This window comes from Penicillium daleae, assembly GCF_028827525.1.
Source record: "Penicillium daleae strain IBT 16125 chromosome Unknown utg000007l_segment0_segment0, whole genome shotgun sequence".
Taxonomy (NCBI): domain Eukaryota; kingdom Fungi; phylum Ascomycota; class Eurotiomycetes; order Eurotiales; family Aspergillaceae; genus Penicillium; species Penicillium daleae.
In genome coordinates this window covers 2,907,372-2,935,309 of record NW_026623155.1, presented here as the reverse complement: position 1 = coordinate 2,935,309, position 27,938 = coordinate 2,907,372, and the positions used below count along the sequence as shown (strand labels likewise).

General features: G+C 52.8%; 11 protein-coding genes across 11 annotated transcripts; 5 read left to right on the top strand and 6 right to left on the bottom strand.

Annotated features, from left to right (window-relative positions):
* Positions 1–660: 660 nt before the first annotated feature.
* On the bottom strand, positions 661–2,151 carry N7458_008246 (ubiquitin-protein ligase RMD5; the record flags this gene model as incomplete). Its single annotated transcript, XM_056911628.1, has 4 exons — positions 661–879; positions 948–1,721; positions 1,804–1,931; positions 2,031–2,151. 4 exons carry the CDS (start codon positions 2,149–2,151, stop codon positions 661–663), a joined length of 1,242 nt encoding a protein of 413 aa, XP_056764454.1.
* A 1,541-nt stretch (positions 2,152–3,692) lies between these two features.
* Positions 3,693–6,263, top strand: N7458_008245 (putative Sin3 complex subunit (Stb2); the record flags this gene model as incomplete). Its single annotated transcript, XM_056911627.1, has 1 exon — positions 3,693–6,263. One exon carries the CDS (start codon positions 3,693–3,695, stop codon positions 6,261–6,263), a length of 2,571 nt encoding a protein of 856 aa, XP_056764453.1.
* A 313-nt stretch (positions 6,264–6,576) lies between these two features.
* On the bottom strand, positions 6,577–6,960 carry N7458_008244 (Tim10/DDP family zinc finger protein; the record flags this gene model as incomplete). The annotated part of the gene is made up of 2 exons (XM_056911626.1): positions 6,577–6,763; positions 6,863–6,960. The coding sequence occupies 2 exons, from the start codon at positions 6,958–6,960 to the stop codon at positions 6,577–6,579; spliced, it is 285 nt and encodes a 94-aa protein (XP_056764452.1).
* A 336-nt stretch (positions 6,961–7,296) lies between these two features.
* On the top strand, positions 7,297–9,299 carry N7458_008243 (uncharacterized protein; the record flags this gene model as incomplete). The annotated part of the gene is made up of 5 exons (XM_056911625.1): positions 7,297–7,349; positions 7,568–7,857; positions 7,911–8,075; positions 8,152–8,577; positions 8,641–9,299. 5 exons carry the CDS (start codon positions 7,297–7,299, stop codon positions 9,297–9,299), a joined length of 1,593 nt encoding a protein of 530 aa, XP_056764451.1.
* A 375-nt stretch (positions 9,300–9,674) lies between these two features.
* N7458_008242 (uncharacterized protein) lies at positions 9,675–10,885 on the top strand (the record flags this gene model as incomplete). The annotated part of the gene is made up of 3 exons (XM_056911624.1): positions 9,675–9,738; positions 9,793–9,945; positions 10,029–10,885. 3 exons carry the CDS (start codon positions 9,675–9,677, stop codon positions 10,883–10,885), a joined length of 1,074 nt encoding a protein of 357 aa, XP_056764450.1.
* A 430-nt stretch (positions 10,886–11,315) lies between these two features.
* N7458_008241 (uncharacterized protein) lies at positions 11,316–13,890 on the bottom strand (the record flags this gene model as incomplete). Its single annotated transcript, XM_056911623.1, has 4 exons — positions 11,316–12,321; positions 12,441–13,243; positions 13,302–13,384; positions 13,689–13,890. The coding sequence occupies 4 exons, from the start codon at positions 13,888–13,890 to the stop codon at positions 11,316–11,318; spliced, it is 2,094 nt and encodes a 697-aa protein (XP_056764449.1).
* A 632-nt stretch (positions 13,891–14,522) lies between these two features.
* Positions 14,523–17,003, bottom strand: pxa1 (putative peroxisomal ABC transporter (PXA1); the record flags this gene model as incomplete). The annotated part of the gene is made up of 1 exon (XM_056911622.1): positions 14,523–17,003. The coding sequence occupies one exon, from the start codon at positions 17,001–17,003 to the stop codon at positions 14,523–14,525; it is 2,481 nt and encodes an 826-aa protein (XP_056764448.1).
* A 2,560-nt stretch (positions 17,004–19,563) lies between these two features.
* On the top strand, positions 19,564–21,459 carry psrA (putative general stress response phosphoprotein phosphatase Psr1/2; the record flags this gene model as incomplete). Its single annotated transcript, XM_056911621.1, has 5 exons — positions 19,564–19,594; positions 19,689–20,779; positions 20,843–20,992; positions 21,088–21,186; positions 21,247–21,459. 5 exons carry the CDS (start codon positions 19,564–19,566, stop codon positions 21,457–21,459), a joined length of 1,584 nt encoding a protein of 527 aa, XP_056764447.1.
* Positions 21,460–22,770: 1,311 nt separating this feature from the next.
* N7458_008238 (putative protein phosphatase PP1 regulatory subunit Sds22) lies at positions 22,771–24,253 on the top strand (the record flags this gene model as incomplete). Its single annotated transcript, XM_056911620.1, has 5 exons — positions 22,771–22,906; positions 22,975–23,006; positions 23,346–23,624; positions 23,696–23,770; positions 23,840–24,253. 5 exons carry the CDS (start codon positions 22,771–22,773, stop codon positions 24,251–24,253), a joined length of 936 nt encoding a protein of 311 aa, XP_056764446.1.
* Positions 24,254–24,847: 594 nt separating this feature from the next.
* N7458_008237 (uncharacterized protein) lies at positions 24,848–25,705 on the bottom strand (the record flags this gene model as incomplete). Its single annotated transcript, XM_056911619.1, has 2 exons — positions 24,848–25,480; positions 25,553–25,705. 2 exons carry the CDS (start codon positions 25,703–25,705, stop codon positions 24,848–24,850), a joined length of 786 nt encoding a protein of 261 aa, XP_056764445.1.
* Positions 25,706–26,053: 348 nt separating this feature from the next.
* N7458_008236 (uncharacterized protein) lies at positions 26,054–27,158 on the bottom strand (the record flags this gene model as incomplete). Its single annotated transcript, XM_056911618.1, is given in 4 exon segments — positions 26,054–26,080; positions 26,145–26,709; positions 26,724–26,931; positions 27,014–27,158. 4 exon segments carry the CDS (start codon positions 27,156–27,158, stop codon positions 26,054–26,056), a joined length of 945 nt encoding a protein of 314 aa, XP_056764444.1.
* Positions 27,159–27,938: the final 780 nt, after the last annotated feature.

Here is a 27,938-nt window from a genome sequence, read left to right as displayed (position 1 = left end):
ACGATTCAGGGGCTTCGAGCAGCTATTTATACGTCTACGCCGAGCTCAGCTTGCACCCGGGCTGGGGACGAAGAAACTGGCCAGGTTCGACAGGTCATGTTCTGTCATGGTTGTACGAGACAGCGAGCCAGACGATGGTTATATACCGTACCTGCATGATGTACCCGTCGATCAACCCTGCTAATATAACCAAATTTGGCAAGAGAAGGCACCTCGACGCGTCATGACCGGTTTGAAACGCGTACAAAGGGCGATGGATCCCAAGTGAGGTGTCGCCAAATGAGCGCGTGGTCACGGGACCGCTAGCTCGAGTAGCGTCCTTGAGGGAGCCAGTCAGAGATCAGGTTGGACTGGAGAGGGGGGTCCTTAGGCTGCCTCGGCGGATTAGGGGGAAGCTGCAAGTGGAGACTTGGGAAATGAAATGTTGGTCTGGTGGAGGCTGATCATTTGGCATTGCCTACGTTCGGGTGATGGGTCAATAAGAATAAGAGTCCAGAAAAATAAATGACAGGTATTGAGATAGAAGAAGGAAAGAAAAACAGTGACGCGAAAGCTTCCAGATGAAACGCCGATATTCCCCACCCAAACGCCAGTCCAGAATTACTTGAAACCGGGAGACCCGGAAGTTGATGAATGGGAAAGACTAGACGAGCCAGCTCGTCAGAGGAACACCTTTCGGGCGTCTTTCATGTGGCTTTCGTTCGGGCAGTAGGGGCACTTGAACCGGCTGCCCTTGCTGAGTCGCTTGAGGGACTCTTCCGCAATGACGTGCCCGCAAGGCATCATCATAGGCGGGTTCTCATCAGTCGCCTGCTCCTTGGAAACGGGACAAACAAAGATTGAGTGGAAGAGGTATGAAGGTGGGAGTGGAATTTCGACCTGTAAGGCACACATGTTAGTCCAGTCACTCTGCGTCTGTCGCAGTCATCTCTATGGTCAGAACCTACCGGTAGCTCGTTATCGCTCGTCCACTCGGTGCGCTTCGCCTTCATAATTGTCTGCAGCTTAAGCAGAGTAGGCAGCGCAATCGCCCCGGCAGTCGTGGCAATGTAAAGCGGCGAGTCCGCCGACAACCCCAGCAGCGAGCAGAACTCGCGAGTGAAGAACTGGGCTACGTCATCCCACGCCGACGAATTGTTGAAAATCGCCGAATAAGGCGAGCCCTGCAAGTTCGGGCAAAAGGCCATCGCGCCCATCAACTGCTGTACCTCGCGGAGATATCGCGGTAGAAAGGTGTGGAATTCACGCTTGGCGTATGCCGTCGCTGCGCGCCAGTTCCCGGGGACATGGTTTCCCCCCGGGTTTTCCGACTCGCCATGATAGAGCCAGACGAACTGCAAGCGACACAGCTCGAATTCCAAATTGCTGCCGCGGGCTTCCAGTGCCTCGCGGTTCTCGCGAGACCATTCGATAGCAGGGAGGAGGTTCTTGCGCTCTTTCATTTGAGAGAGGATGTAGTACATCGAGGCGAACTCTTTGCGGATCTCATGGGACGGAACCTCATCGAGGTTCAAGAGGCTGGCTGGTTCGGGAGAGGCGGAGGAGGAGGACTCGCAGTGCTGCATAAGGGCTTTCTTCTCGGCGATTTCGGAGAGAAAGGTGGCTGCAACGGAGAATTGGCCTTCGCGGAGAAGGTGCATGGCGATGGCGCGGTTGATTAAATGTTCTTGTTCGGAGAGGGCATCGTGTTCGGTGCTTGGAAGGGGCCTATCTTTGAAGATCTGAGGATGGCGGGGGATTGTTAACATGCAGCCTGGAGAGGAGGGGGGGTTGTATAGGTCAGCGCTGAGAGGGCGTAGATACCTTATCAAGAGACTTGGTGTACTTGTTGAGGCCGCCGTGGGTCTCTTTCAAACTGTCGTTGATTGCATTGAAGGATGCTTTGACAGGATTCTGGAGTTTGGCCAAGGTCACCGCTGCCTGGTTGGGGTCTACATAGGAAGGTCGAGTTCAGTCAGTTACTAGGACTTCCCCGCGGCACGGTCTCTCCCGAGTCCCCCGCGATATTCACGACGGTAATCTCAACTGACCAGCGGCAATAGTGTCTCGGGCAGACTGGAGCAAGTCAATGGTGGCCTGAACATTATTGATGCCCTGTGAGGTTCTGACCCTCTTCAGAAGCCTGTCGTGCTCCTTCTCAACCAGATCCATGGTGGCGCACAGGCTGCGGAGTACTCGATGCGGAGAGTGATCAGGTTACCACCCAGCAAGGCATCCCAGTGCCATAAAGAGGAACCGGCAAAGAGGATGAAGGTACTAGCTAGCCTTTCAGAGTACCCTATCGACTCGGCGAAGCTTTCATGGACCTTGTTGTGTGTTGCTTCGAGGGGTTGTTGAGCAAATCGAGTTGAGAGACAATGGCAGAAGGTCCGGGCTTTGAGCTGTTCCGGATGATCGCTGGTTATTACGACATACACACGTGACCTACACTTCCAAGTCTTCCTCTCATAGCCATGGTTCATTCGACTGTAGAAAGAGGAGACTGTGATTGATCTGTCCTCCATGGTCTTGCCATGCACTTCGGCCGCATAGTGTACTCCCAGAACAAAGATCTAGCAGATTGTATGATAAGTCAACCTCGGATGAAGGAGGGCTGATTGCTGTCCCAAAAATGCACTAGTCCTCTTTGGGTGGAAGGCAACGATGCCGATGAGTCATCCAAGGGTCACGCCTCCCGTTATTTTGACCAATCATATGCCTTCTCAACCGGGACGAGCCCCACTCTCGCTTACGCTAGTGCTGGCGTCCGGCGGGTATAAATATTTCCTTCCTTCCTCCCCCTTTCCGCTTCTTTTTCTTTCTTTCTCCATCCTAGTGCACGGGTTTTACACGTATCAGTGAGGAGACATCCGAGATCGTGTTTTTGCTAGTTGAAAACTACCAAATTGACTGCTCTGCCTGGTCTTCGGATCGGGCAGGAATTTTTGAACAAACAAGTTGCCCCAAGTTCCTTGGCTGTCAAGTCATCGGGCTTGGATTCAGTGCTCGTTCAGACATGGCTCTCTCAGAGAGCCGGTCTGCGGGTTCTGTCAAGGTCTTCTTTTCACTACTGTTGCCACCCTGGTTGGTGGTCCTTAGAGAAGAGAGTCGCGTCCAGACCATGACGGGATAAGTACTGGTTTTTTGGGGAGCTTCCCCAGCGTTCGAGTAGTTTCGCGTAGACATAGCAACGTACCGAGGGCATCGCCCCTGGAGGAACCTATTTCATGTCGAGTAAACAAGCCCGTAGTATTAGACCACGTCTGATATGTTGTTTCGATACTCAATCTGGCCTGGCCTAGAAACCAAGCTCCTTGCTCCCCAAATCCTCCTTGCCTGGTCACCCTCACCGCCCGCATTCCAGTGACGTCGGGCTTTCTGCATGGTCCGGAAGTTCTCCAAGCTTGAATCCTCAACGTCAACAGGGTCTGCGACATCCCTTTCGCTTCTAACTTAGTCGTCGGTAAGAAGGCTGGACGATGCCTCAACAGCAAATACCAGGATATGCTCTTGTGGCCTCCACCTGATCCGTACTGTAGAAGGATCGGAACGAAAGCTTGGCGCTTCCCTGGTAGGTGACCGCAACCGTGGTGGCGGTGGATGTGCCTGAGCTCAAATGGTCCCCTACCTCCCCCTCTCCTGAACTGTTCCAAGTTTGCTTTTGGACTGCGAGGACAGCCGTCCGCAGTCCTGCCCGTTGATCAACAGTGGCCATGCAGTCCAACGCACCACCAGCGCCGCTGGTCGGTCGCGGCGATTCCAGCAAAGCCTCCGAGAGTATGCGTGCAAGCCCCGCATCAAACACAAATGGCTTGGACAATCACCCCAAGGTCCAGGGTCACCAGAAACTCATCTTCACCGACCCTGTCGCCCTCCGGTACCTCGAAGAAGACCCTTCCACCGATGTGCTACACCGCCGCGAGACCCTGCAGGGTTACGAAATATACATTGTTGAACAATGGACCTGCTCGCGCCAGCATCCTACCTTTGTCATTTCTACCTACACGGGGGATCAATCACATACAGTGTTTGTGGGCGTGCTCAGTGTCCCAACCGATGAGTCGACCTGGTCGCCTCGGTTGCGGATGTACTTTGATGCTGTAGGGCAATCCTGTGCGCGGAGGAAGGAGACTCCGCTTGGAACGATCATGGTTACGGACCTGGGTATCTTCCCATCGGCCCTGACCATCATTCCGGTGCCCGAGGGTGACATCAAAAAACATCGAGAAGATTTCATCGTCAACGAGGATTTGAAACGGCTCGGATGCGCTGGTCGCGCGGGCCTAAAGCTGCAGCCCCCGTCGGCAGCGACAGAAGCCAAGTTTCACCAGCTGTATCGCACGAGTGAGCGGGTCCCCCTCTATACTGCGGTGACTGAGCTGGTCAAACAATGCCAAATCGCGTTGATGGTGTTTGACAAGCTTGCCCCGGAGTATGTGGACGGTCTACTCTGTGATGTGACGGAGAAAGCCATTGGCGACTGGTGGGCTGATATCGGAACCGATCTGTACAACATTGAACCAAGCGATGGCGTTCTAGGACCAACCAGCGTTGCAGCATTACTAGGAACGCTACTGGGGGCTCGCAATCGACTCCATGCTTACGGTGCACCTGTGGGGAAGGATGCCTTTGACATCGATAACCTTAAGAGGGGTATCAGTGGGTTTCAAAAGGCACAGAAAATGCATCGGTCTCGGCGATTGGACCGGCGAACTCTAGACAGACTACACCGTGCGACCACCAAGGCTGCGAATGCAGAAGGATGGACCGACGCGATCAAGTCGACGATGACAGAACTAAGTGGACAAGGTGGTGAAATGGTCATGGGCATGGTGCGCGGCCGCGAAAAGGGAGGAATCGCCGATATCGAGACCCTCGACCTCGATAACTTTGTCCAGTATGTCTACGGCCCCAGGGCGAAATGGCTATGGCTGGGGAAGCCACGCAAAAGCGGACTTGATACTGGCTTCACGCCTGGCTCGGGCACGGATATGATGTTTACGGCTGATGATCAGGGGGGTTATGTGTGGACAAGTCGGAAGAAGCATTCTTCGGAAGAGCTGCATGCTGAGCGTGTGGCGTCTGGCCTTGACCGACAGTGGAAAGCGCCGGACTCATTGGTCACAGAAGAACGAGACCACCGCAAAAAGGGCGTGAGTGGTAGGGTCTCAGATGCCCGGGCTGGTCTGGGTCGGTTCAAGGATGCAGTCGGGTTGCCGGGCTTGCGATCACATCACCACAAGAATTCCCGCGATGGTGTGGATGTAACCCATGACATTGCATATCAGCCTCAGATCGACAGTGATACGGAGGTTTCTGCCCAAAAATCCAAGACTAGCTCTGGGCGCTCGGAAGTGAAGGTGGGAGAGGAGTTTGGAACTCGATCTGAAGAAGAGCAGAATGTCCAACCTCCCACCAAGGCCAAACCTGACACCGAGATCAAGCCTCCTGAAATTCATGTCGAGACTGCCTCGTCCACATTTGATGTAGAGGAGCAGTCGGAACAAGCAGATCAATTATCCGACCTGCAACCGATTCCAGCGATAGACGAGGAATCGGATATAGAACGTGTCCTGAGCCGGTCTACCGCTGCATCCAGTGAGCGAGGACAGGACCGAGATCATCCTAGCTCGAACTTGGCTATGATGGCCCTGCGACGTGCACAAAGCTGCGAAGACCTTCGAGCTATTGAGAATGAAGACCAAATATGTGATGGTTGCTGTCCACGACACCTGTCCTTCAGCAATGTCGAAGAGGTTTTACTCACCTGGGATCCACTGGGCACCCAGCCAACGATGAAAGATACGACGAACCTCGAAGAAGCCATTGTCCAAGAAGATATGCTTGCATCTGACGCGTGCATTTTCAGCACGCGGATCCTGAAACTCAGTGAGCATACCGCGCCGTGGGTCGAGCGCCAGGTGGATTCCGTCGATGGCCTGAATAACATCCTGTACGAGCGGCACGAAGAACTCAACGCAGTGTACCTGGAACGCTTTGGCGATTACCAGCGACTACGCGAACGGTCCAGCGATCTCGTTACCGACGAGCACGCTCATCTAAGTGACAGCGTGAAGCGTGTGGAACTGCTAGGAGCCAAACTGGACTACGAGCTGCACGTCCTCCAGTCCAAAGTCGAAGATATGGAAGAAGGCATAAGTGATTTCGAGCGCCACATTGTAAATGTGGAAACCCGGTTCAAGGGCTTGCTCCAGGGCGAGGAGGAACATGGCGTTTCCTGGATGACCTGGTTGTGGCGGTCAATTGGATTTACGGCGCAGTGACATTGACGTCTTGCGGCTGCACACGACACGACCATGGACGTTGTATGATAGGGGTATTTTCCCGTTTCCCATTTCTTTTTTCCTATTGTACATAGACATCGGCGTTCCGCGCCGATAGAATAATAAACGATTTGTGATGATATGACATGTGGTTTCCATCACGACACGAAAAGTAGACAATCCACCAGTCAACCGGACAAAGCTCCGAGGTGGCATCGAGTGGCATCGACTTGGAGCTCAGCCAGTCCTATGCTCCCCAGTGTTCACTCCTTCCCGCGATACTGTAGCTAGTATATCAAATCCGGGGGGTCCTTTACATGCCAAAGCCCATACCACCACCCTGCTGCTGACCAGCACCCTGCTGCATCTTCTCGCTGACCTTGATGTTGACGTCGAAGAACTTGGAGACGCAGCGGTCCAGGCAGACAGACTCGCCCTTGTTCAGGTCGCCCTCGCGGTAGTCGGTGGGGATGCACTTCTTAGTGCAGGACTCGGTGAGGCTGTGGATGGGAAGATTGGTTAGAATGGCTAGTCGCGAGAGGAGCGGAGGAGGAGGGAGAATGATCTGATTATCGGGAATTGATGGATACTATGCTTACCGGGTGAACATGTCGGAGATCATCTCGACTTCAGTCTCGGCGGCAGCAATCTTCTGCTCCGAGGACATCTTGGGCTGGCCACCGAAGAGGAAAGACATTGTGATGGTGGATGGAGTGTGATTTGGGAGAGGGTCGGAGCTGGTGGGTATCAGTATGGATGATCATTCGGTATGGCATAGATCAATGTAGTATAATCGCAGTAATTCTTACACGGTAGTTGAGCTTGTTGGAGTTGATTGTGATGGGATTTGATAGTTCACGCAGCGGAACCGGAAGTCCTCTCGAGGTCTCTCGTGAAGCTCGGGCCACTTTCCTTGGCCGCTTCTCCGCCCGCGCCGAGTTTTTCCTTTTCCATTTTCTCTTTCTCTGCTTCTTCTTCTTCCCTTCTCTCCTTCATCCCACGCAATGTGAGCGGGAGTCTGCGTCTGCTCTTCATGCATTCAATTCGCCCTCGGGTACTGAGAGGCCTTGCAGGTCTGCGGAGCAGGTAAGCGATTACAATTCTTTTTTTCTCTTGTCTTTTCTGTTTTCTGTTTTTGCATTTTATCATGATGAGATTATCCCCTCTGCTTCAGAACCGCTGCAGTTGATGTCCTTCGGGACATATGAACGAACCGGAACTATATTTCTGATTACAATTGTCTTCTTTTCATCCAATCGGATATCCTTAATTGGTGACAATCATAAGCTAACTCAGCTTTGCAGTGCAGGCCTGCGCCCTTCCAACTCCCGTATCCAGTCTCCCCTAGGGCTGGCTCAACTAACCCCCCAGCTCCAGTTCAAGCTTCAGCTTGAGTTCTGTCGTTTTGCAAGCTCCAATGCATCGCCCGAAAAGGCCTTCCAAGAGCGCGTGCAAGAAATCCGCAATGCCTGTGCCGAACCCTATCCCCGGCTGGCGGTAGACTCGCGCACCCTCAGTTGCGCCGAGTTCCGCTCTCGCTATGCCCATCTGAAGGATAATGAATCAGTAGAGGAAGACTCGGTGGTGGTCTCTGGTAGGTCGCCTGTTCCGGTTCTGTGGATCAGTCCTTGTACTTAGATTAGTTAGGTAGGATTCGTACGTATAGACTTGCCGGGAGCAAATTGATCTTCTTCGATATCGTGCAAGATGGATGCAAAGTCCAAGTCATGTGCAATAAGCGACAGCTCGAGGGCATTGAGGGTCCTGAGTTTAAGAAATTTTATCGCCTCCTGCGTCGGGGTGATGCATTCTGTATGTACTGTTGATGCTGATGCTCTGCTGCTGGCTCGACTGATCCTTGGTCTGCTGGACTAACGACGCTATGCAGCCGTAGCTGGACGACCACATCGCACTAGTCGTGGCGAACTCACCATTGATGCGACAGAGTTGCCCACGCTGCTCTCGCCGTGTCTGCATGATGTCCCCGTTCACGATAGCTCGCACCAATCCTCGCCCTATCCCCGCCATATCCAATTCCTGGCTGATCCTGCGACGGCGGATATCCTTCGAGCTCGAGCCTCTTTGATCCAGTACCTACGCCAATTCTTCGTGGATCGGTCGTTCATGGAAGTCAGCACTCCCATTATCGGGTCCGTGGCCGGAGGTGCCATTGCTCGGCCATTTAATACCTCGGCCACCGAGTTCCCTGATCGCCAATTGTCGCTGCGCATTGCACCAGAGCTATGGCTTAAGCGACTAGTCGTGGGTGGATTTGACAAAGTGTTTGAGATTGGACCCTCGTTCCGAAATGAAGGTATTACATGCAAAATCCGAAGATGCTAGAGAGAAATACTAATCTCCTCAATCCTCATGACAGGCATTGACAAGACACACAACCCCGAATTCACCACCTGCGAATTCTACCACGCCTATGCCAACCTAGAAGACTTGATGCACATCACCGAAACGCTCCTCTCCGGCATGGCCACTCACATCAAGGCCCTCAACAAAGAAGGCACCCTTAATCAAACCACCGCCAACTTCACCACTCCCTTTCGCCGCATCGACTTCATCCCGGGCATCGAAGCCCAAATCAGCCGCTCCCTCCCTGATCTCTCCTCCCCCGACGCCCTCACAAACATGCACACTCTCTTCCACGATCTCTCCCTCCCACTCCCCACCAACGCAACCCTCCCGCGCCTCCTCGACGAGCTCTGCGCCACCTACCTCGAACCCACCTGCACAGATCCAACCTTCATCATCAACCCGCCCGAATGCCTCTCCCCACTCTCCAAGTCCTTCATCCACCCAACAACAAAACAAGTCGTCGCCGCCCGCGGCGAGCTCTTCATCGAAGGGAAGGAGGTGGTTAACACCTATGAAGAGGAGAACTCGCCCTTCGAGCAGCGGCGCAAGTTTGAGGACCAGGTGAGGTTTAGTAAAGGGGGTGAGGAGGGTGTCGAGGTGGATGAGAGTTATTTAGAGGCGTTGGAGTGGGGGGCTTCCTGCAACGGGGGGTTGGGGCTGTGGTATTGATCGATTGGTGATGCTTTTCACGGGCGCGAAGAAGATTGGTGATGTCCTGTCGTTTGGGACTTTGAGGGCTGTGACGAGGAGGGTTGGTGGTGGGAGTGAGTAAGATATACGAGGACAAGGAGGAGATAGTTTAGTACTGTCGATAGTTTGTATACTTCATACCCTTTCCAGCTCAGTTGCATGCAACCTCTCTCGAGTACATTTGCGTACTTTATTTCTCTTATTTCGCTAGTCCTTCAGTTCCCCTGGTATTGTAGTATCCGTCTCTAGCCGTGGCTGACCTCGGCGCGGCCCGTCTGGTTGATCATCTTTTTTATCGTCTTCTGAAGCGGGGGAAAGATTCCACTTTGTGTTTCCCCAAGCCTTTGCTCAATCATGACTACCATTCAAGCACCCGTGGCCCAGGCGGTCACTGTGAGTCTCAAGGAACTGGAAGAGGGTAAACCATTCCTCTAGCAGTCCATAGCATGTACAATCGCTAATCCCCATCCAGGAACCGTCTCCTTCGACACCCTCACCGAGGCCTTTGGTCCCGCCTCCCTCGGCATCATCATCGTGAAAGACCTGCCCCAGCACTTTGTCCAACTCCGTGCCCAGGTCCTCTCGCATGCAAGCTATCTCGCAGCCCTTCCCAAGTCCGATCTAGGTAAGTGGTAGCAGTCCCGGGGACCAGCACCCGTCCTATCATTCTCCAATGTGGAAAGTATCCGACCAGCTCACACCCCGCAGAATCCCTCGAAAGCCCTGAGTCAAACTACCTCGTCGGCTGGTCCTGCGGCAAAGAAACTCTCAAATCAGGAACCTTCGACACCCTCAAGGGCTCCTACTACGTCAACTGCGCCTTCTACCAGGACGCCGCCCTCCAAAATGCCCCCGCAGACGGCTTCCCCGATCTACCCCAGTACACGGCCCCAAACATCTGGCCGCCAGAGCGCAAGTTGCCCAGTTTCAGGCCCAGTGTGGAAGCACTCTGCTCGCTGATCATTGATACTGCTGCGCTGGTGGCCAAGGCGTGTGATCGCTACGCCGAGGCGAATATCGAGGGTTACAAGCCGGGGTATCTGGCGCATGTTGTCAAGACTAGTCTGACGACTAAGGCGCGTTTGCTGCATTACTTCCCTGCGGATGAATCCAAAACCAACTCTTCCTCCCCCGAAGACGACGACTGGTGCGCCACACACGTCGACCACGGCTGTCTAACAGGCCTCACATCAGCAATGTTCCTCGACGAAGCATCCACCCTCCCCATCCCCGATCCCACCCCAACAACCTCCCTCCCCGAACTAGCCCAATCCCCCGACCCATCCGCCGGTCTATACATCCGCTCGCGCACGGGCGAGATTGTCAAAGTGAATATCCCCAAGGATTGCCTGGCTTTCCAGACTGGTGAAGCCTTGCAGTTGATTACGCGGGGCAAGTTCAGGGCGGTGCCGCATTTTGTCAAGGGGGCTAGGTGTGTGGGTGGGAAGCAGAAGATTGCGAGGAATACGTTGGCGGTGTTTACGCAGCCGAATCTGGGGGAGGAGGTGCAGGAGGGTTTGACTTTTGCGGAGTTTGCGAGGGGGGTTGTTGCGAAGAATTACTAAGGGGCTGTTGGGGAGTAAATAGTAAAGTGGGAAGACTATAGTATGTTTATGAATGTGAATGTTGAATGCTTGATAGCTGGCGTCTAGTTGAAAGGGTTGGGTCTCGTTGGCTCATTGACCGAGGATGTGAGATAAAATACTACATACTACATTGAAGTATGAATGGATGGACCTACCAGTCCATCTATCTATCTAGGTATTGCCTAAGAGTTCTCACATAAGTTCATTCTATTGTTTCGCTATAGTACATAAAGGGTCATAACTCATTAGAAATATCAAATTGCCTCCCTGCGCCGAACCAGAAATGGGAGCAGTGCAGACTCCAGTTTCCCTGCGAACCACTTGTAGAGTGACAGACGCCTGCAAACAAGATGACTTACCCTGCTAGAGAACACACTCACCGCGCCTGCCCGAAATCGCTGCTAGACCTTCAAGGCTTGTACTCCGGTCCCTCGCTTGGCTCCCGGAATGGAATCGATGCTATCAGCTCCGACTCCGAGAGATCCATATCCGACGGAGTACTTGCCCCAGGTCCCGCGGACCCTTCTCCAGCATCTTCGTTCTCGGTCACTGCACCCAGCCCGGTGCTAACGAGCTTGCTCAGCTTCCTGACCTCACTGAAGGTCTTCTTCGCGCGCGGACGGCCCCTAGGTGGCTTTGAAATTCCCAGATCCGCCAGCCGGTAGTCGGTCTCGGATGTACTTCCCTGCAGAATTCGAAGAATAGCCTGCCATCTCACGGGGTCATCACGCTGTTCCGCGGCTACTCCGACATCAATTCCGTTCATGGTTGCGAGACCGAGGGTTTCCACGCGGTTGTCGCCCCAGAAAAAGTCCAGGCCTGGCGGAATGCGGGCGTCAGTCTGGACCGAGTACCGTCTGCCGCTTAGGATACCGTGAAGGTCGTAGTCGATATCAAAGGTCCGGAAGTTCAAGAAGGTGGCCTCGGGTTCGTAGCATCGGCCTAGAATCATGCCCGGCGATACGACACAAGTCTTGCCCGCTGCAACACGGTACCACCGGCCATACACGCGCATGCCCACCTGCGAGAAGGCATTGTCGACCTCTCGAGGAGTGAGCTTCTCCAGGGGATCGGCGTCGAATGGCATAATCCGGTTAAGCCGCTGGGGATCGCGAGTGTACACTTTGCCGGCAATGTAGGGGACCATTTTCTTTGCAAGTTGCTCGTCATTCGGGTCGGCATTGCAGTCGTCGAGTTGCAGCCAGATCTGCTCAACAACCATCACGTCGGTGACAGTAAGTCCAAGGCCCTTTTTGACTTTGCCCTGGTTGTCTTCCATATCTTCGGCTTTCATACCGAAGGGCTTCAAGCGCGCTGCGTCCGAGATGGCAATAAGCTCCGTGCCAATGAAAATGCCCTTGCAGTCGATGCGGGCATTTGGCCAGGTTCCATGGAAGCGAACCTTATGCAGCAGGCTGTAGGAAGCCATGGTCATCATCGCATTCTCGACGGACGGATGCAGCTTCTCGCGGGGGTTGGCCAGAGGAAGTGCTCGAAGGCACCGAAGGGCTTGATGCACTTCAACGGCACGTACTTGTAGTGCAGCGAGTAGGACTTGTCGTCTTCAAGAGGGTCGGGGAGTGTCTCGACGCGGAATCCAGAGTACGAGATCGGCTGCTTCTTCTTGGTCTGGTGCGTGATGTCGAGGTAGCTTGACTGCTCTTCGGAAACTTGCGTGACAACCCCGGCACGCCAGTCCGGCATACCGAGCCACTTGCCGTCTTTGGCGCGTACTTCGAATGCTTGAGTCTCCGTGTTGTATTCGAGAGTGCCGTCAAGGGTAGGGGTCCAGAGGACGGTTTCGCCGCGCCGGGGGACAAAGGCTGGCTGGAGGGTGAGACGCACGAAGTAGTCGTCGAGGTACTTGTGTGTGAAAACCCAGTCCATATTCAGTGGGTGGTTGATCTTCTCGTCAAGTGTGCCCTTCTCCTTAAGATCCATGATATGGATCTTCCAGTAATCAGGGCCCTCTTCATCTCCAGGTAGCTTGGAAGAGGTGGATCTTCCGCTTCCGCTCGCGGCGGTGTTTTCGTTGCCCGACATTTTGGCCCTGTCGGCCTCCATCTCAGCTTTAGTGCGTCCTGAAATGGTGGTGAGGTGGTAAGCATCTATATTCTGAGTGGTGAGGGGGAAAGGTTGGATATAGGGAAAAGGCGACTCACGCTTTCGGGGTCTGTATTCTCCCACTGGCCTGGAGCCTGACTGGAGTTGCTTGGCGCAGAGCTTACACTCGCATGGTTGCGCTCGATCGGTCATCAACCAGTAGAAATGCACGAAAAAGGTGACACGAGACTGGAAGTATCTGCCACTTGGGTGCCCAAACAGGAACGAGTCTCGCTGTTAAAGAGTCAACTTATCTATCTGATCAGGGCCAAAATTGGAATATCCGACTCACTACCTTGTTGTCCGTACCTCCTCCTCGTGGGCGATCCATCAGGACATAGCCTTCAGGTAGCTTTTCCAGAATGTACATGATGTCTATTCGAAGTGAAGAATTAGCCCCCATAGCACTTGGCAGTGAAATAACAGATAGATGCCAGCATGATATATCAGCTTGGTGAAACACATTTCAATCCATATTAGAACCGGTCGTCACTGCATGAACCGGCATATAAAGATCAATGTCCGATAGAGCTAGAACACGCTAACGTCATGTTCTTCTCCGGAACTGACCCATAGTGGAGTCCTGCAGCCCCATGACCACTTCTCTTAAGACCGGATAATGACCCAGACATGATAGTAGACAAGAAACACAAGAAGAAGAAAACTTGACGCCACATACCGTCTTCTGGAGCACCCATTTGCTTCTCTACCCACATTTGGGCGAGACCGATGCGCCAACCCTCATCATCGCGTAGGCTGTAGACGAACCGAGAACCTTGATCGTTCGCCGGCCAGGTGGTTCTGTCACCATCGCTTTTCTCGTCCTCGACGGGGATGATCACCGTATTGGGATCATCCGACATCTCACCGTCATTCGACATCTTGAGATATCAAACACGGCAAGATGTGCAAGGGAATGGCGGGGCTAGACTGCCCCTATTGTAGATGATAGTGCCCAGGTGTGAAGTAACGAGGTCAGAATATGCTATTAATTTATTAAACGACGCGAGTGGAAAAAGAAAGGAAGAGTTGTAAACTGAGCATGCAGTTCAATTGACCAAACAATGAATACGCACGTGACGACCTCGAGATAATTCATAAAGCGCTCAAGTAGGGCGGTGAGTATGGATTTGCCGTCCTGGAAAGGCGGTCAGGGATGGCGGAAATTCTATAGAACACGTGATCTAACGGTTAGGGGAGAGATCATGCAATAGTACAAGTATGATGGGCACAAGTGCGATGGCTAAATGGAGTTGAGTTGGTTCATAGTTGCTGGCCTTTCTGAATCAAATTGACCTGGGATAAGCTTCAGGTTCAAGAGCCCAAGTGAGATGGGAATTATACATCAACTTACAAGTTCCTACACTCGACTACAAATCAATATAAAGCGCCAAGGCACAGCAAAAGGCGTCAAGGTGTAAATAGAAAGCGAATTTGCATTTAACGAGGCGCTTCTGGTATACAAGAAATCAAATCCTAAATCATTCAAAATCGAGACATCCATGTGTCTTGTTCAATTCGTAGTCTCTTCAACGGACGCCTCAACGGCAGTCTCGATTGCTGGCTTCGCATCTTCCTCTTGATAAGGAGGGGGAGCAATCTCCCCATCACGGGCCCAAACCTTGCAAAGTTCATTCTCAATCTCTTCCCGGCGCTTCTTCCATTCATCGACCTTGTCTAGACGCTTACGCAGCTCCTGGAGTTCCTTCTCAACCCCGAGCTTCTCCTTGTCGGTGCCGATCCTCTCAAACTCCCAACGCTCACCCTCTTCGCCAAGGCCTAGCGTCAGGTTGTAAGTGTGATACTTCTTAAGAGATGCACGGGTTGAAATAGTAATGAGAGTGATGCCGCGCTCCTTGGCTTGCTCGTAGAGCACGCCCTCCACGTCGGAGGAAACGGCTGAAGTGCCTTCGTCGATGAACGCGTAGCGAGGTTCATGATAGAATAGACGGGCCATAGCCATCCGCTGCTTCTCTCCGCCGCTCAGCACGTCCTTCCACTCCTTGCGAGCGTCCCAGCCACCTTCGCGTTGAGGCAGGTAGCCTAAGTGCGCAGCATCGAGGATCTTCTGCAAGTTTGCATCGGACTCACCAGCCTCGCGCATGTCGATCTCAGTGTGAGGATAGATGACTTGATCACGCAAGGTACCCACGCTCAAGTAGGGTCGCTGGGGGAGGAACATTATGCCGTCGAGTCCAATGGGGCGGGGTCGACTGACTAGGCCGCGGTAGACAGGCCACAAGCCAGCAACAATTCGGGGAATCGCAGACTTGCCAACGCCGTTGGGTCCCGAGATGAGGAGGTGGTCACCGGAGTGAACGATGAAAGAGAGGGATTCAATCAACTCATCGCCCCCCATTGGATAAAGGGAGGGTGCTACAATGGGAACTTGCTCCAGGCGAACACCATCGAAGCCGTTGTGGGTAGTACCCTGGGCATCAGCGAGGGAGTACAGCTCAGGATGCGAGCCGCGAGGTGGGTAGTAGGCATTGGCGTGAACGCGATGCAGAGTGGCGATCAGACCGTAGACTCGTGACGTGTACCCTGCCAGTTCCGAGATATCCTTGATACTGTACATCATACGGCCACCTGCGTCGGCCAGCGAGAGCATGAGCCGCTTGTTAGTGATGAATTCCTTCATTCTGCCTCGCTCACGGCCGACTCCTTCTGGTGCATCAGCCAACTCCATCGCACCACCCAAGCCGCCCCAGGCCGGAAGGAAGACAGGAAGAGAGGTCACCAAGTAGCCAAAGGCGGACCAGGAGTACTTCAAGATCATGTCCTCAAGCATGTTGTAGCGGATCTTGAGGCTATATATTCCCTCCATCCACCGCTGCAGCTCCTTGAAGCTCCTCGCGAGGAAAACACGCTCAGTGTCGGCTCCGCCGTAGAATGAGATCTCTTCGGCATTGGCTAAGAGTCTAGAGTGCAGGCCCCGGAAGTCACCTTCCTTCTTGCCCTCCACGGCTTTGAGTTTTCCGAATGGCGGTGACAGCTTCCGGAGCACCACAGCCGTACTGAAATAGCCAGTGAGAATTCCACTCAAGGCGAGAGGACCAAGCGAACGGTAAAGCTGGTAGTTGAATACAAATAGATCCACCATGGGTTTACCCAAAGATGAGTATAGTGATGCCGCGGCCGAGCAGAAGAGGGTGAGATCTTGCGTGATGAATTGATCAGGGCCATGGCCAATACCGCCATCCAAATTCATCAACTTGTAGTAGTTGTGGTTGTCGGTCAGGTATAGGTCATGGATATACCTCGTCAAGCGGGTCCGGAAGGCAATCGACACCTTGGACTGGAGGAACTTGATCATAGCGTTCGTGTACGAGGCGAGAGTACCGATGCCACACCATTTGACGATACCCCAGAGGAAGGCTTTTCCTTTGCCTGCAACCAGATCTCTAACAATCTCTCCGTCAAGGCGAGCAATGAGCAGCGACAGATACGTTCGTAGCAGCAGGAACACGCCGTGGCTCATCAACAGTCCAGTCTCCTTGCTGCCCCATCGTGGAACCATGATGCTTCCCAAACTCAAGAATTGATGTAAGAAGGCCAAATTTAGACCGGGTTTGGTTGTCGGCGGAGGAATCTGATTCGTAGATCCGTCTTCAGCACTGCGAGCCGAGGCCGGAGGGTTTAAGAATAATCGCCGGTGGGCATCAAAGGTAGTCGGCTTGGTCGGATGGATCAAGACCTTCGAAGTCCGTTCGCCTTTGTAAGGAACATAGATGGTACGGGACCCATCTTTCCCTCTAATACCCGAGTTTCGACGAAGCAACCGACGGCCTTGAGTACGCTCCTTGGCCCTCTCGCGTAACCAGTTGTATCCTCCATACCCTGAACCGATAATCGATAATAGCAGTGCTATGGTGGCAATCAGTCGAGTCGTTGGAGAGGTACGCTTTAAACGCGAGCGGAGTAATTCTGAATAGTGTAAGTAGAGCGCCAGGAGGGGGTCCTCCGGGCGCCGGAGTGTCGACTGGGCGGCCATTTATCGAGCCCAGATCGGCCTCCGTATTCACAGCGTTGAGCCCAAATGGCGTTTTAACATGGGCGATATTCCATCAGAAGCAGAGACCAGCTCCTAGGGCATATAGAGATTAGGATGGAGGAGTTGGAGAAGATGAGATCCCCCACAAGGACAACCAGTTTGGGCCAAGGGAGAGGCTTGCATGATTGCATGTGAACCTCGGGATTGCGGAGAGGGCACGTGCCCGGGGAAAGCTCCAGTGGTTCCACTGGAACAAAGCAGTGCTGACTAACCACGCTCTATCAAAACTGGGGATTTTCCTAACCTATCTGCGAGACTTTGGATTGCCAGCGCATGGTTGCTATTCAGAGAATAATCCATCCGTATGTGAAATAAAATCCAGAGTCCTGGAGCTGAAATAGGGTATTACAATACTTGTGGTGAAGTTTGATTCGAGCCGTTGGGGTCTTGAAGGACCATCTTTACAAATTCGAGGACCGCTGGGTACTGGATCAACTTGTCAAAAGACAGTACTGAGTGTTATGAGATATATAAGACAAGTGTATAATCTGAGGTGCTCAAAGGACTATAGAGAGCCAAATCGATACTGAACAATTTTACGCATTCCAAAGCCTCTCGACCATACATTCTCTACTTTGACTACCGAGGTCAGGGTAATAATGCAGAAGCCATTTGTTAACCAAAATATCGTAATACCTATCTATTTAAGATAGTATTGAATGTATGGCTATCGGACGAGGACTTGATTGAATGGTTGAATGATCGATATGGAAATTCAGAACGCAGGCTGTACACAGGTAGGTATATATATTTGTCTACTTACATCCTCTATCACAAATGCTATCCATTCATCATGTAGTGTATACTTAATCAGATTGTGTGACACTGTAGTGTAGATTGGATGATCAAAGATGATGGATGCAGTTATTCACTCAAGCGATTAACCTGCCACCATCATCTTTCAATTGTTTTGAACACGGCCTCGATTGCTTGTGTTTACAATAATCACCCCCGATACGAGATGACTGCCTTTCAAACCCAGGCAATCCTCTCTGCATATGAGTTTGGCATGGCTATTGTAATAGGGTCAGCAGCCCTTCCATCACCTCTCAATTGTATCTATGTTTCAGCCAGATTAGTAAACATTTAGCAAATTTCTATAACTAACTAACTAGTTAGTTATCGTAAGCTCCCCAGCCCCCTAAAAGCTCTTTCCAACTACCTATTCCGTGGTCTTCTTCCGCACAAAATCACGAGCACTATCAAATAATAAGACCTGATCATAATGAGGACAGAGAATAGAAACATAAAAATAACATATTAGACTGTACAGCACAGGGCGTACATACATAACACCATCCTGCAGCGTTGCATCTTGGCCAGGGATTGGGCACAGTAACATCCAATCCCATGCCTTCTGCAAAAGGCCCTAATTTCCGCCAATAGTGGCCACCAATGCCTCCACTTTGCCTAGGGCCATAGCTTCCTCCACTCCAGTGGACTGTTAGCTGAAGGGCTCGAAGAGCAAGAAAAAAAGGGGCAGACCTGGCCTGAACAACCCACTTTCTTTCCAAGTGGGGGCTGATTTTTGGTCCTCCGATTGTCTCTCACGAATAGAGCCACGAATTGAATCGTGTATTCTGTACGGAGTCGGACATGCGGAGTACATTCTGGTCCAGGCCCTACACTGATCATCTTTCGAGTGTGTTGCCCTCTTTCCCCCCCCTGTAGCGGAGTACACCATGCATCCTGGAGGGGCTGCATTGTACCTTTCTACTGGCTCTCACCTGCAGCGGATGAGATAGTTACAACCGATTAAACCCCGGCTTGGGGAGGGGACCCTCCAGTGTGATTAAAAGTGATAATCAGAGCTTAGCCGCCGAGGGCTGGCAATAGTGCGAAAGTTGAACACAGAGTCCAGAGTACTCCGCATAGAACCACAGAACATAGGACTTCAGTAAACGGAAGACTTCTAGACTCCAGCGTGACAGGGGCACACAAGCCAATCTGCGAGCATCGTGACTCTTCGAGTGACATCGCTCAAGCACACCCTGGACGAACACTACTACAACACACACTAACCCAAGGCCAAACGACTGCTTACGAGCAGAGCCTGAAGGCCTGAAGGGAATCCCGCCCAGATCGGCCCCAGTCATCCACCACGTGACATCCTCGACTCCTCTCTTGCCTCAGCCATAACATTCTCCCCCCAGGCATCGTTCTCGTCGCATTATCCCTCTCTGGTTGGGCTGCACTTGTCAGCCTTGGCCTGCTAAAGTTGCTGGTTCACTACGGGGTACGTGCAAAAAGAAAACAAGCCCGCTGCTCTACGGCCCGGTTTCCAGGAGGCGTGTTGACCTCGTTCTTAGCCGCGCCCCCGAACATACTGAGCTTCTGAGCGAGCTGCAACCCTTTGCTTCCTGTCTCAGCTCGCTTTATACGTTCACTGGACCCCACAGGTTCGTGCCATCTACAGCTAGCCTCGATGGTAGAACAAAGTACGGGGCAAGATCCCTCGTCAGCGTCAGCCCCCGAATCGGCGGGCAAAGAACCCATGAACATGAACTCCTCTGGTAGTGAGGACCCCAGTGGTAAGTAGTCCCACCTGGAGCAGATATCGCATGCCATTCTTGATGCGATTGCATTGGAAATTCCACGGTCGCTGACACTCCTCGCTGCCATCAGGTCCGGAACAACCCTCCGAACGCCCAGCCCCCGATGCTGCTGACATTCAAGGATCGACCGCTGGCGCATCCTCTCAGCTGGCCTCCCCACCGGTCGCATCGACACCTGGTGCGTCGGGTGCCACTGAAAGTGCCGAAACTCCCAAGAAAAACCGTCTGTTGATTCCAATCCCGTCGCGAAGGTCCTCCAAGACCGATCAACACTCGACATCGGAGAAGACTGCAGAGGCAACACAGGATGAATCTAGTCGGAGAGGATCCAGGGTCAGCATCTTGAAGATCACCAGGGATCGCAGTCGGGCGAGCAGCAGACGGTCGCGACGGACTCAGCAAGAAGTGGCGAACACGGAGAAGAGCCAGGAGATGACGGCTCCGACCACACCTGAAACGAACGGACCCTCCAAGCCTCAAGAGAAGAAAGGGCCCAAGCTGTTTGCATTTTTGAGCTGCTGCTCCTCGCCGGATGTGGATGGCGACGATAGCACTGTGCCTCCGAAGAAGACGTCAAAGCAGCCCCCGGTGTCCAATCGGCTGCCCACTCCAGACAAAGCAGAGGCTCATACTGGAGACTCGAGTACCGCTGAATCCAGAGATCCGGCTTACTTTGGGGACGAGAAAGCTGTCGCAGTGACAGCAGATCACCAACATCCTCAGGAGGAGGAGCGGAATGCAGAGGTCTCGACTGATACGCGAGGTGAGGGTGCTTCGGCTGCTGGTGGTCAGCCCGACGTCCAGTCCGTGAGCTCCAAGGAACATGAGCCTAAGGTTGCTGCGGCAAATGGAGTAATACCAGAGTCCAAGACCGAGGTTGCGAGATCAGATGAGCAGACTCCCGCGACTGAAAATGCCACAACAAACGAGACAACCCCCAAGAAGCCCGCGGGTGAAGGTGAGATTCAGGCGCACGAAGAGGAAGTAGTTCAAGCACCGGCCGTGCTGCCCCCTCCTCCACCACCACCTGCTCCTGAGGTGGCCATCGCATCGGAGGGTGAGCAGCAACAGTGGTTGCTTCCACCAGCGCAGCCACACCTGTCGAATCGCAAGTGTCTTGTGCTGGATCTGGATGAGACTCTCGTCCACAGTAGCTTCAAGGTAAGTAAAGCACTCTCTTATCTGACTCGATCGTTTGAGATGGTGATTTAACTCATGTCGCAGGTTCTCGAACGTGCTGACTTCACGATTCCCGTGGAGATTGAAGGCCAGTATCACAATATTTATGTGATCAAACGGCCAGGCGTGGACCAGTTCATGAAGCGGGTTGGAGAGTTGTATGAGGTGGTCGTGTTCACGGCATCCGTATCCAAGGTGAGTTGACAAGTTGATGAGATCATCTTCTAAGCACGTTGGCCCCGCGTGGGACCGACGACAGTGCCGCGACGACGACTAATCATTTCCTACAGTATGGCGACCCTTTGCTGGATCAACTGGACATTCATAATGTGGTGCACCACCGTCTCTTCCGTGAGAGCTGCTACAACCACCAAGGAAACTACGTCAAGGTTTGTCCCGCTTCATCCCCTAATTTCCATCGACGATCACTGTATCTAACTATCCATCAGGACCTTTCACAAGTCGGCCGCGATCTACGGGAAACGATCATCATCGACAACTCGCCCACATCCTACATCTTCCACCCTCAACACGCGATACCCATCAGCAGCTGGTTCTCTGACGCTCACGACAATGAACTGCTGGACCTCATCCCTGTTCTCGAGGATCTTGCTGGGGCCCAAGTCCAAGATGTCAGCATGGTCCTGGACATTACCCTCTGAAACGCACGTCTTGTCCGGATCTCTCTTACGCCTAAGATTCCCCATTAAGCGAGTCATTCCCTTGTTTGGTTTTTCTTTTCCTTTCGCGAGAAAAAGCTCTTTTTCCTTCTGCAGTCTCCGTCCCAGTTCCAGTATAACACCCCAGCTTTCAATTCTAGCATTTCTGTGATCCGCGCTTGCCCGTTTTGTTTTGCTCACATTACTTCGGGCTTCACTTCGCTTCTTCAGATCCTGGCCATTGACCCAGATCGGAACAGGTTCCAACGGGGTCATGGCCTATATGATGATGATGCATTTGTCGTCAATTTTGCCCCGTCACTATAGCCTGCGCAACCGGCCTGGCATTTTTGTTCCTTCATATTTCCCTTCTGGTCGTTTATCTTCACTTCTGTGTCTTTCAGATTCGGCATTGTGATCTCACTTATCTGACCGTGCTCCAAGTCCGCCACTTTACCATTCCCCTCCATTTCCTAGTATCACCCCCTATCCAAATCAATCGGACTCGCAGTCACGCCCCTTCTGATCTTTCCTTCCTGTCTTGTGTCCATTTCCTTTTACCAAGTCCCGCATTCTCCAATGCATTACGCAGGCGTCTGTTGGTTATTATGCCCTTCTCCCAATGTATCCCTCCCCCTGCCAAGCCTGCGTCCCTTGTTGATTTCCCCAGCCTTGCTACGCTGCGTCCAGCTTTTCCAATACAAGACTCCTGCATTTCGCTGTCTGTTTGTTCATGCCGAGTCTGATTTACCTCGGGGCAGTGTCAGCTAATAAGTGTCTTCCTGCACACTGCTCATGAAGGGATCGTTGGGAATTGCATCGTTTTCGTGCAATGTACATGGCCTCCCTTCGGCTGCGGCTTCGTGGCTCTCTATGCTGTACATAATCTTTGAGAAGACATTTCATCTGAAATAACAGAAGCTTGGCGCATTGTTTAAATAACCTTGTAAACTGAACATATCAGGCACACCAGCGAGAAGGGTAGATTTTCCGTGGTTGAGGCTGCGGAGAACCACATCAAGCACCGCCCTCGTGCCCGCATTGGGATGGATGTAGTAGTCAGCGTCCACGTTAAATCCAACCCCGACAAAACCTTCTTAATCCCCTCATATCCTCAGACCAACGTGATTCTCAACTGCAGAATCAATTGACCAGACAACCCACGGCAGAGACCACCGCCACTGCCATTTTTCAGGCATACGCCGGAACCTCGGCCAGCGCCCTCACAAAGCTCCCCGCAATCGCATCGCACCATCCCACTACTTACCGCCCGTCCGCCACCTCCAACTCTACCAACCTCACAGCACACCCAACATGAAGAACAAGGAAGGCTGGGACGGCAAATTACGAGTCGAGCCCAAAGCGGTCATCACGAATCCAGAGGCTCTGGAGGACTCAGATTACTCGGACCCGGAGGCACCGCCTGTCGAGGAGATCGACGCGGATGAGGGTAAGGTTTTTGGCGGCAGCGCACGCGCGGGTTTCTTACGGGATGAACACGGGGCTGATTGGTGACAGACTTGCTGGCGGATGAGGATGTGAACGTGGAGGTTTGTGAAGTCCTTGCTGGGGATCCTGGCTGTGCCTCTCGAGGGGCAAGATGAGGAGTGGTTTTGCTGATCAATTTTGTGGTTCCGGAGTAGGATATTGACCTGGTTCATTGTCGCGTATCGTCGATCGCTGCACTGCGGTTGGAACGGTTTACCAAGCTTCAGGTATCACCTTCACCTTCCCTTAATCGTGTGCCACATTCGAGGAAGAGAGAGAGAGAGAGAGAGAGAGGGACTGTGTCTAGCTACAGCGCTTCGAGTCATTTGCAGTGATGAGTCTTGTATGTCTGAAAACAGCAAGCTAACAAGAAGGACTTTTAGAGACTATGCCTCCGCCAGAACCAAATAACACGCATCAACTTCCCACCCGATATCGCCGAGTCATTGACGGAGCTTGATCTCTACGATAACCTCATTTCGCACGTGAAGGGCTTGGACGAGTTCCAGAACCTGACCAGCCTCGATCTTAGCTTCAATAAGATCAAGCATATCAAGAATGTGGAACACCTCAAAAAATTGACGGATATCTACTTTGTCCAGAACAAGATCTCTCGGATTGAAGGGCTTGAGGGGCTGGATAGGTTACGGAATCTGGAACTGGGAGCGAATCGAATCAGGGTATGTGAGGAGATCAGCAGATGATGGAGGGGAAGGAAACCTTGATCTTCGAAATTGACTTGTGTTGAAAGGAAATCGAGAATCTCGACACGCTTTCCTCTCTCGAGGAGCTCTGGCTCGGAAAGAACAAGATCACAGAGATGAAGGTGCGTACTCTCTACGCTCTCGAATATCACTCGCTGCCAGATGCCGTGCCGGTGAACTAACACATCCAGAACCTGGACGCTCTCTCCAACCTCCGCATAATCTCCATCCAATCCAACCGCCTCACCAACATCACCGGACTCTCCAACCTCCCCAACCTGGAAGAACTCTACCTCTCCCACAACGCCATCACCGACCTCTCCGGTCTCGAAACAACCACCACCCTCCGCGTCCTCGACTTCTCCAACAACCAACTCTCCCACCTCGAGCATCTCGGCACACTGAAGAATCTGGAGGAGCTGTGGGCGTCTAATAACCAGCTCACGAGCTTTGACGAGGTCGAGCGCGAGCTGAAGGATAAGGAGAAGCTGGAGACGGTGTATTTCGAGGGGAATCCGCTGCAGACGAATGGTCCGGCTGTGTACCGGAATAAGGTGCGGTTGGCGTTGCCGCAGATCAAGCAGATTGATGCGAGTATGTTGTGAACCTCCAAGCTCTGTTGCATTGTGGTCATTGATATGGATCCGGGCTAACACTTTATTTCTCACAGCGTATGTACGAGTTTGAGATGCAACATAGGCTTGGATTTTTATTCGCATGCGTGGCGGGGAATTCTGGCTTTGACAATCCTGTTGTCTTGTAATCCGCTTTAGCAGGGCGCATGCCTTATGAGAAACGAATACGACTGAGCCTTGCAGGGCATGAATCCAGTTTACTTGGATATACTACTCGTATGATGCGTGTCATTTCGTAGGTATAGTATCTTGATGCATAAATCAGGGTATCATTCTATATTCTATACAAGTTCTCGTCTTAAGATCCCTTCCAAGACCTACAAGCCACGAGTCCCGGCTTTGCGCAATCTGTCTGAGTGTCGCGTGATGTCTCGATCAAGGACGTCCACGGGGTATAGCCCAAGAGAAGCACGAGATGGTGTCTGGCTGTTTTTGTTTTGCCCACCAGATCGCAAGAGCCTCGCCAATTCTTCTCTTACAAGAATTTCCCAACCCAGCCAAGCGTGCAGTATCATCCAACATCCAAGCGAGTCGCCTGCGACTCTAACCTCCGACTAACCCTCTTCAACTGCGCCCTCGCCCTCTCCCCCGATCATCTCCCAAAAGGTCCTTGCCATCTCCCTCAACCTGTTCCTTCCCCTTTCCATTCCCCTTCCCCTCCAATTCCACCCTCCTTCTCTCCCTAACTCCCATTTTCCAAATCCTCGTCAAACTATCCGCCCCGATCCGCTGCGCATGCACCCTCGTCCCAAACCGCTGCGACGCAAACGTAACGCCCTTCGTGCGCTGCAGGACATCCGCCAATTCCGCCAGCGGGGTGGCTGTTTCCTCGCTGCGCATGTCGGCGTATATAGCGCTTTTCTTGTCGATGTGGAACATGTTGTAGAAGGGGTTGCGGCGGGTGGCGCGTTCGTAGTTGTGGCGGGAAGGGGAGAGGGTGCATGTTATTGTTGTGGGGTTGGATGAGGATGAGGAGGATGTGGTTGATGGTGAGTCTGAGGGAGATGGAGATGGAGATGGGTCTGAAGATGAGGATGTGGACGTGGAAGCAAAAGGATTCTTTGTAAAAACTGGTGCTGTTGGCTCGGGAAGTGTGATAGTCAACGGCGATGCGGCGATAGCGCGTTCAGCAGCATCGCTGGAGTCGAACATGGCGAGGAGGGGCCGTTCCCTGTCGGTATTGTTGTGAATGTCATACTATATCCCAAATTGTCAATTGAGCTTCTAGGCCGTGCAAGGGAGAGCGTGTCAGCGTGGTGCTAAAGATACCTTCAAGTTTCGGAAGCTGATGATCTCGCCGAAGCCCTGCAGTGCGGCGAAGATTTGCTTGCTTTCGGCTAGATTCCTGGGTGGTGGATTTGCACTGATGTGTATTTGGGAGGAGAGTCGGGTTAGAGTGTTGAGGGCGGGCTTGCTCGTCATTTTGAGGGCGATTGGGAGGGAGTTGGAGAGAGAAGATGATGGGGTGTGGTGGGCGTGCGGAGAAAATGTGAAGATCTCTTGGCGGCTGAAGATCAACGAGGTACGGGGCTCAAATTAAACGGGAGATTTATCGCCCACCTAAATACGAATGGAGTAATTTTGATTATATTCTTGAGATTTTGTATATTTACGGGTGCTCTGATGATGATTCAATCCAGTTGATCTATTTCATTCATTTCGTATGACACATGAGCCCCCGAGGTCATGAAGTCGGGTCTCGCTAGGGTATATACATATGTGTCGAGATTGTGCATCCTCATCCGTTCACGTTCCCCATGATCTAATAGCTTAGAAGATGGTAATACCCAGACCGTACTATTCGAGAGGTTAATATCCGACTGCAAGATTCCAAAGACACGGGGCCCAAGTGTAAACTTACGTTGAGAGGGTCGTTGAAGCGCAGGTTCTGGTTCAGTGCGCTGATGGACTCAATCTCATCAGCCTCCAGGTCAAAGTCAGTGACCTGCAGGTTCTGAGCCAAGCGAGTGGGGTCATTGCTCTTGGGAATGACGGCGACGCCACGCTGAGTAGCCCAGCGCAGCAGCACCTGGGCGGGAGTGCGGTTGTACTTGGAGGCGAGGGAAGTGATGGCAGCGTGGTCGAACAGGCGGGGGGTCTTCTGGGCATTCTTCACCTCCAGCTCGATGAAGCTCAGAGGACCGAAGGAGGAGTAAGCGGTGACGGCGATGCCCTCCTCCTGGGCGTAGTTGACCAGCGTCTTCTGGGTGAGGTAGGGGTGGTGCTCGATCTGCAGGGTGGCCGGGCGGATGCGGGCATAGCGGAGCAGATCCATCAGCAGCTGGGGGCTGAAGTTGCTGACGCCGATGCTGCGGGCCAGCTTCTTCTCGACCAGGGACTCCATGGCGGTCCAGGTCTCCTGGATGGTGGCCTTGCCGAGCTTGATCTTGCCCTCGGTGTTTTGCCAGCTGGGCGGGTAGCGCACGCTGGGGGGACATACTCCAGAGAGACGGGGAAGTGCACGATGTACAGGTCGAAGTAGTCGATACCCAGATCGGCCAGCTGCTTGCGGGCGATGGGCTCGACTTGCTCGCCGTCGTGGAAGCTGTTCCACAGCTTGGAGACGAGGAAGAGGTCCTCGCGCTTGACGATACCCTCCTTGATGGCACGAGCGACACCCTGGCCGACCTCGACCTCATTGCCGTAGTCTGGAAGGGAATCAGGTTAGCAGGCTACTCCTCGTTGGACTCCTTGGGAGGGAATTTTGCTGGGCGCATTGGAAGCACTTACCACAGGCACCATCGAACAGGCGGTAACCAGCCTTGATAGCGCTGTAGACCTGGTCCGCGCAGGTGTCGTTGTTGACCTTCCACAGGCCAAAGCCCACGAGGGGCATTTCGTAGCCGCTGCTCAGCTTGACAACAGGAGAAGACATGTTTGTGGAGGAGCTTGTTTTTGGACGGGGGAGAAGGGAGTTTGGGAGAGGAGGAGAGAAAGAAGAAGAGGAATTCTTCCAAATCCAAGAGCGAGTGCAAATCAATTTAATTCCAGAGACAAGAGACCACGATGGCCGTAAAAATCTCCAAGTGTTGCCCCGCGGGACAGGCTAAAGTCGTGGACTCGTGGACCTGCCCCTCCATGGGTTGCTCCACACTTTTCCCACGCGGTTCGAATCGGTTTGAAGAGAAGATTCCAGAGAGTCCGGGGACCCAGGCCTCGGCTAAAATGGTCTGCGGCTAAAGTCCCGCCAATCTTCCAATTTTCCCAATTTTCCAGTTTGCCAAATTTACCCCGTCAGAGTCGTCGAGGAGGACGGAAGTCCCGGAGAAAATGATTATGATTTGGCCACTGGTGGCGGGTCATTAGTCTCTTCTGGTCTTGTTCCAACAGTCTCTCGGGTGATTTGACTGCACTTCGGGTCATTTCCCCCCCCTCCTCCTCTTCTGCTCCATTACAGTAGTAACCTCGACCCGGGAGAAGTCGTATTTCCTCGAATCAACGTCATTCGGGAACGTTCCGGCACCGATGGGGATAATCCCGAGTCTGTTGGATGATTTGCTCGATCCAGAGGATAATAGACTTTGCCAGGATGGTGAGTACTGTACTATACCCGCCAGTAGTACGTACGGAGGACATACTTAGTAGTAATACTACAGTGGCAGTGCAAAAGTTTGAAACTATTTCCTACTCACCGCCTATTACCCACTAGTTATAC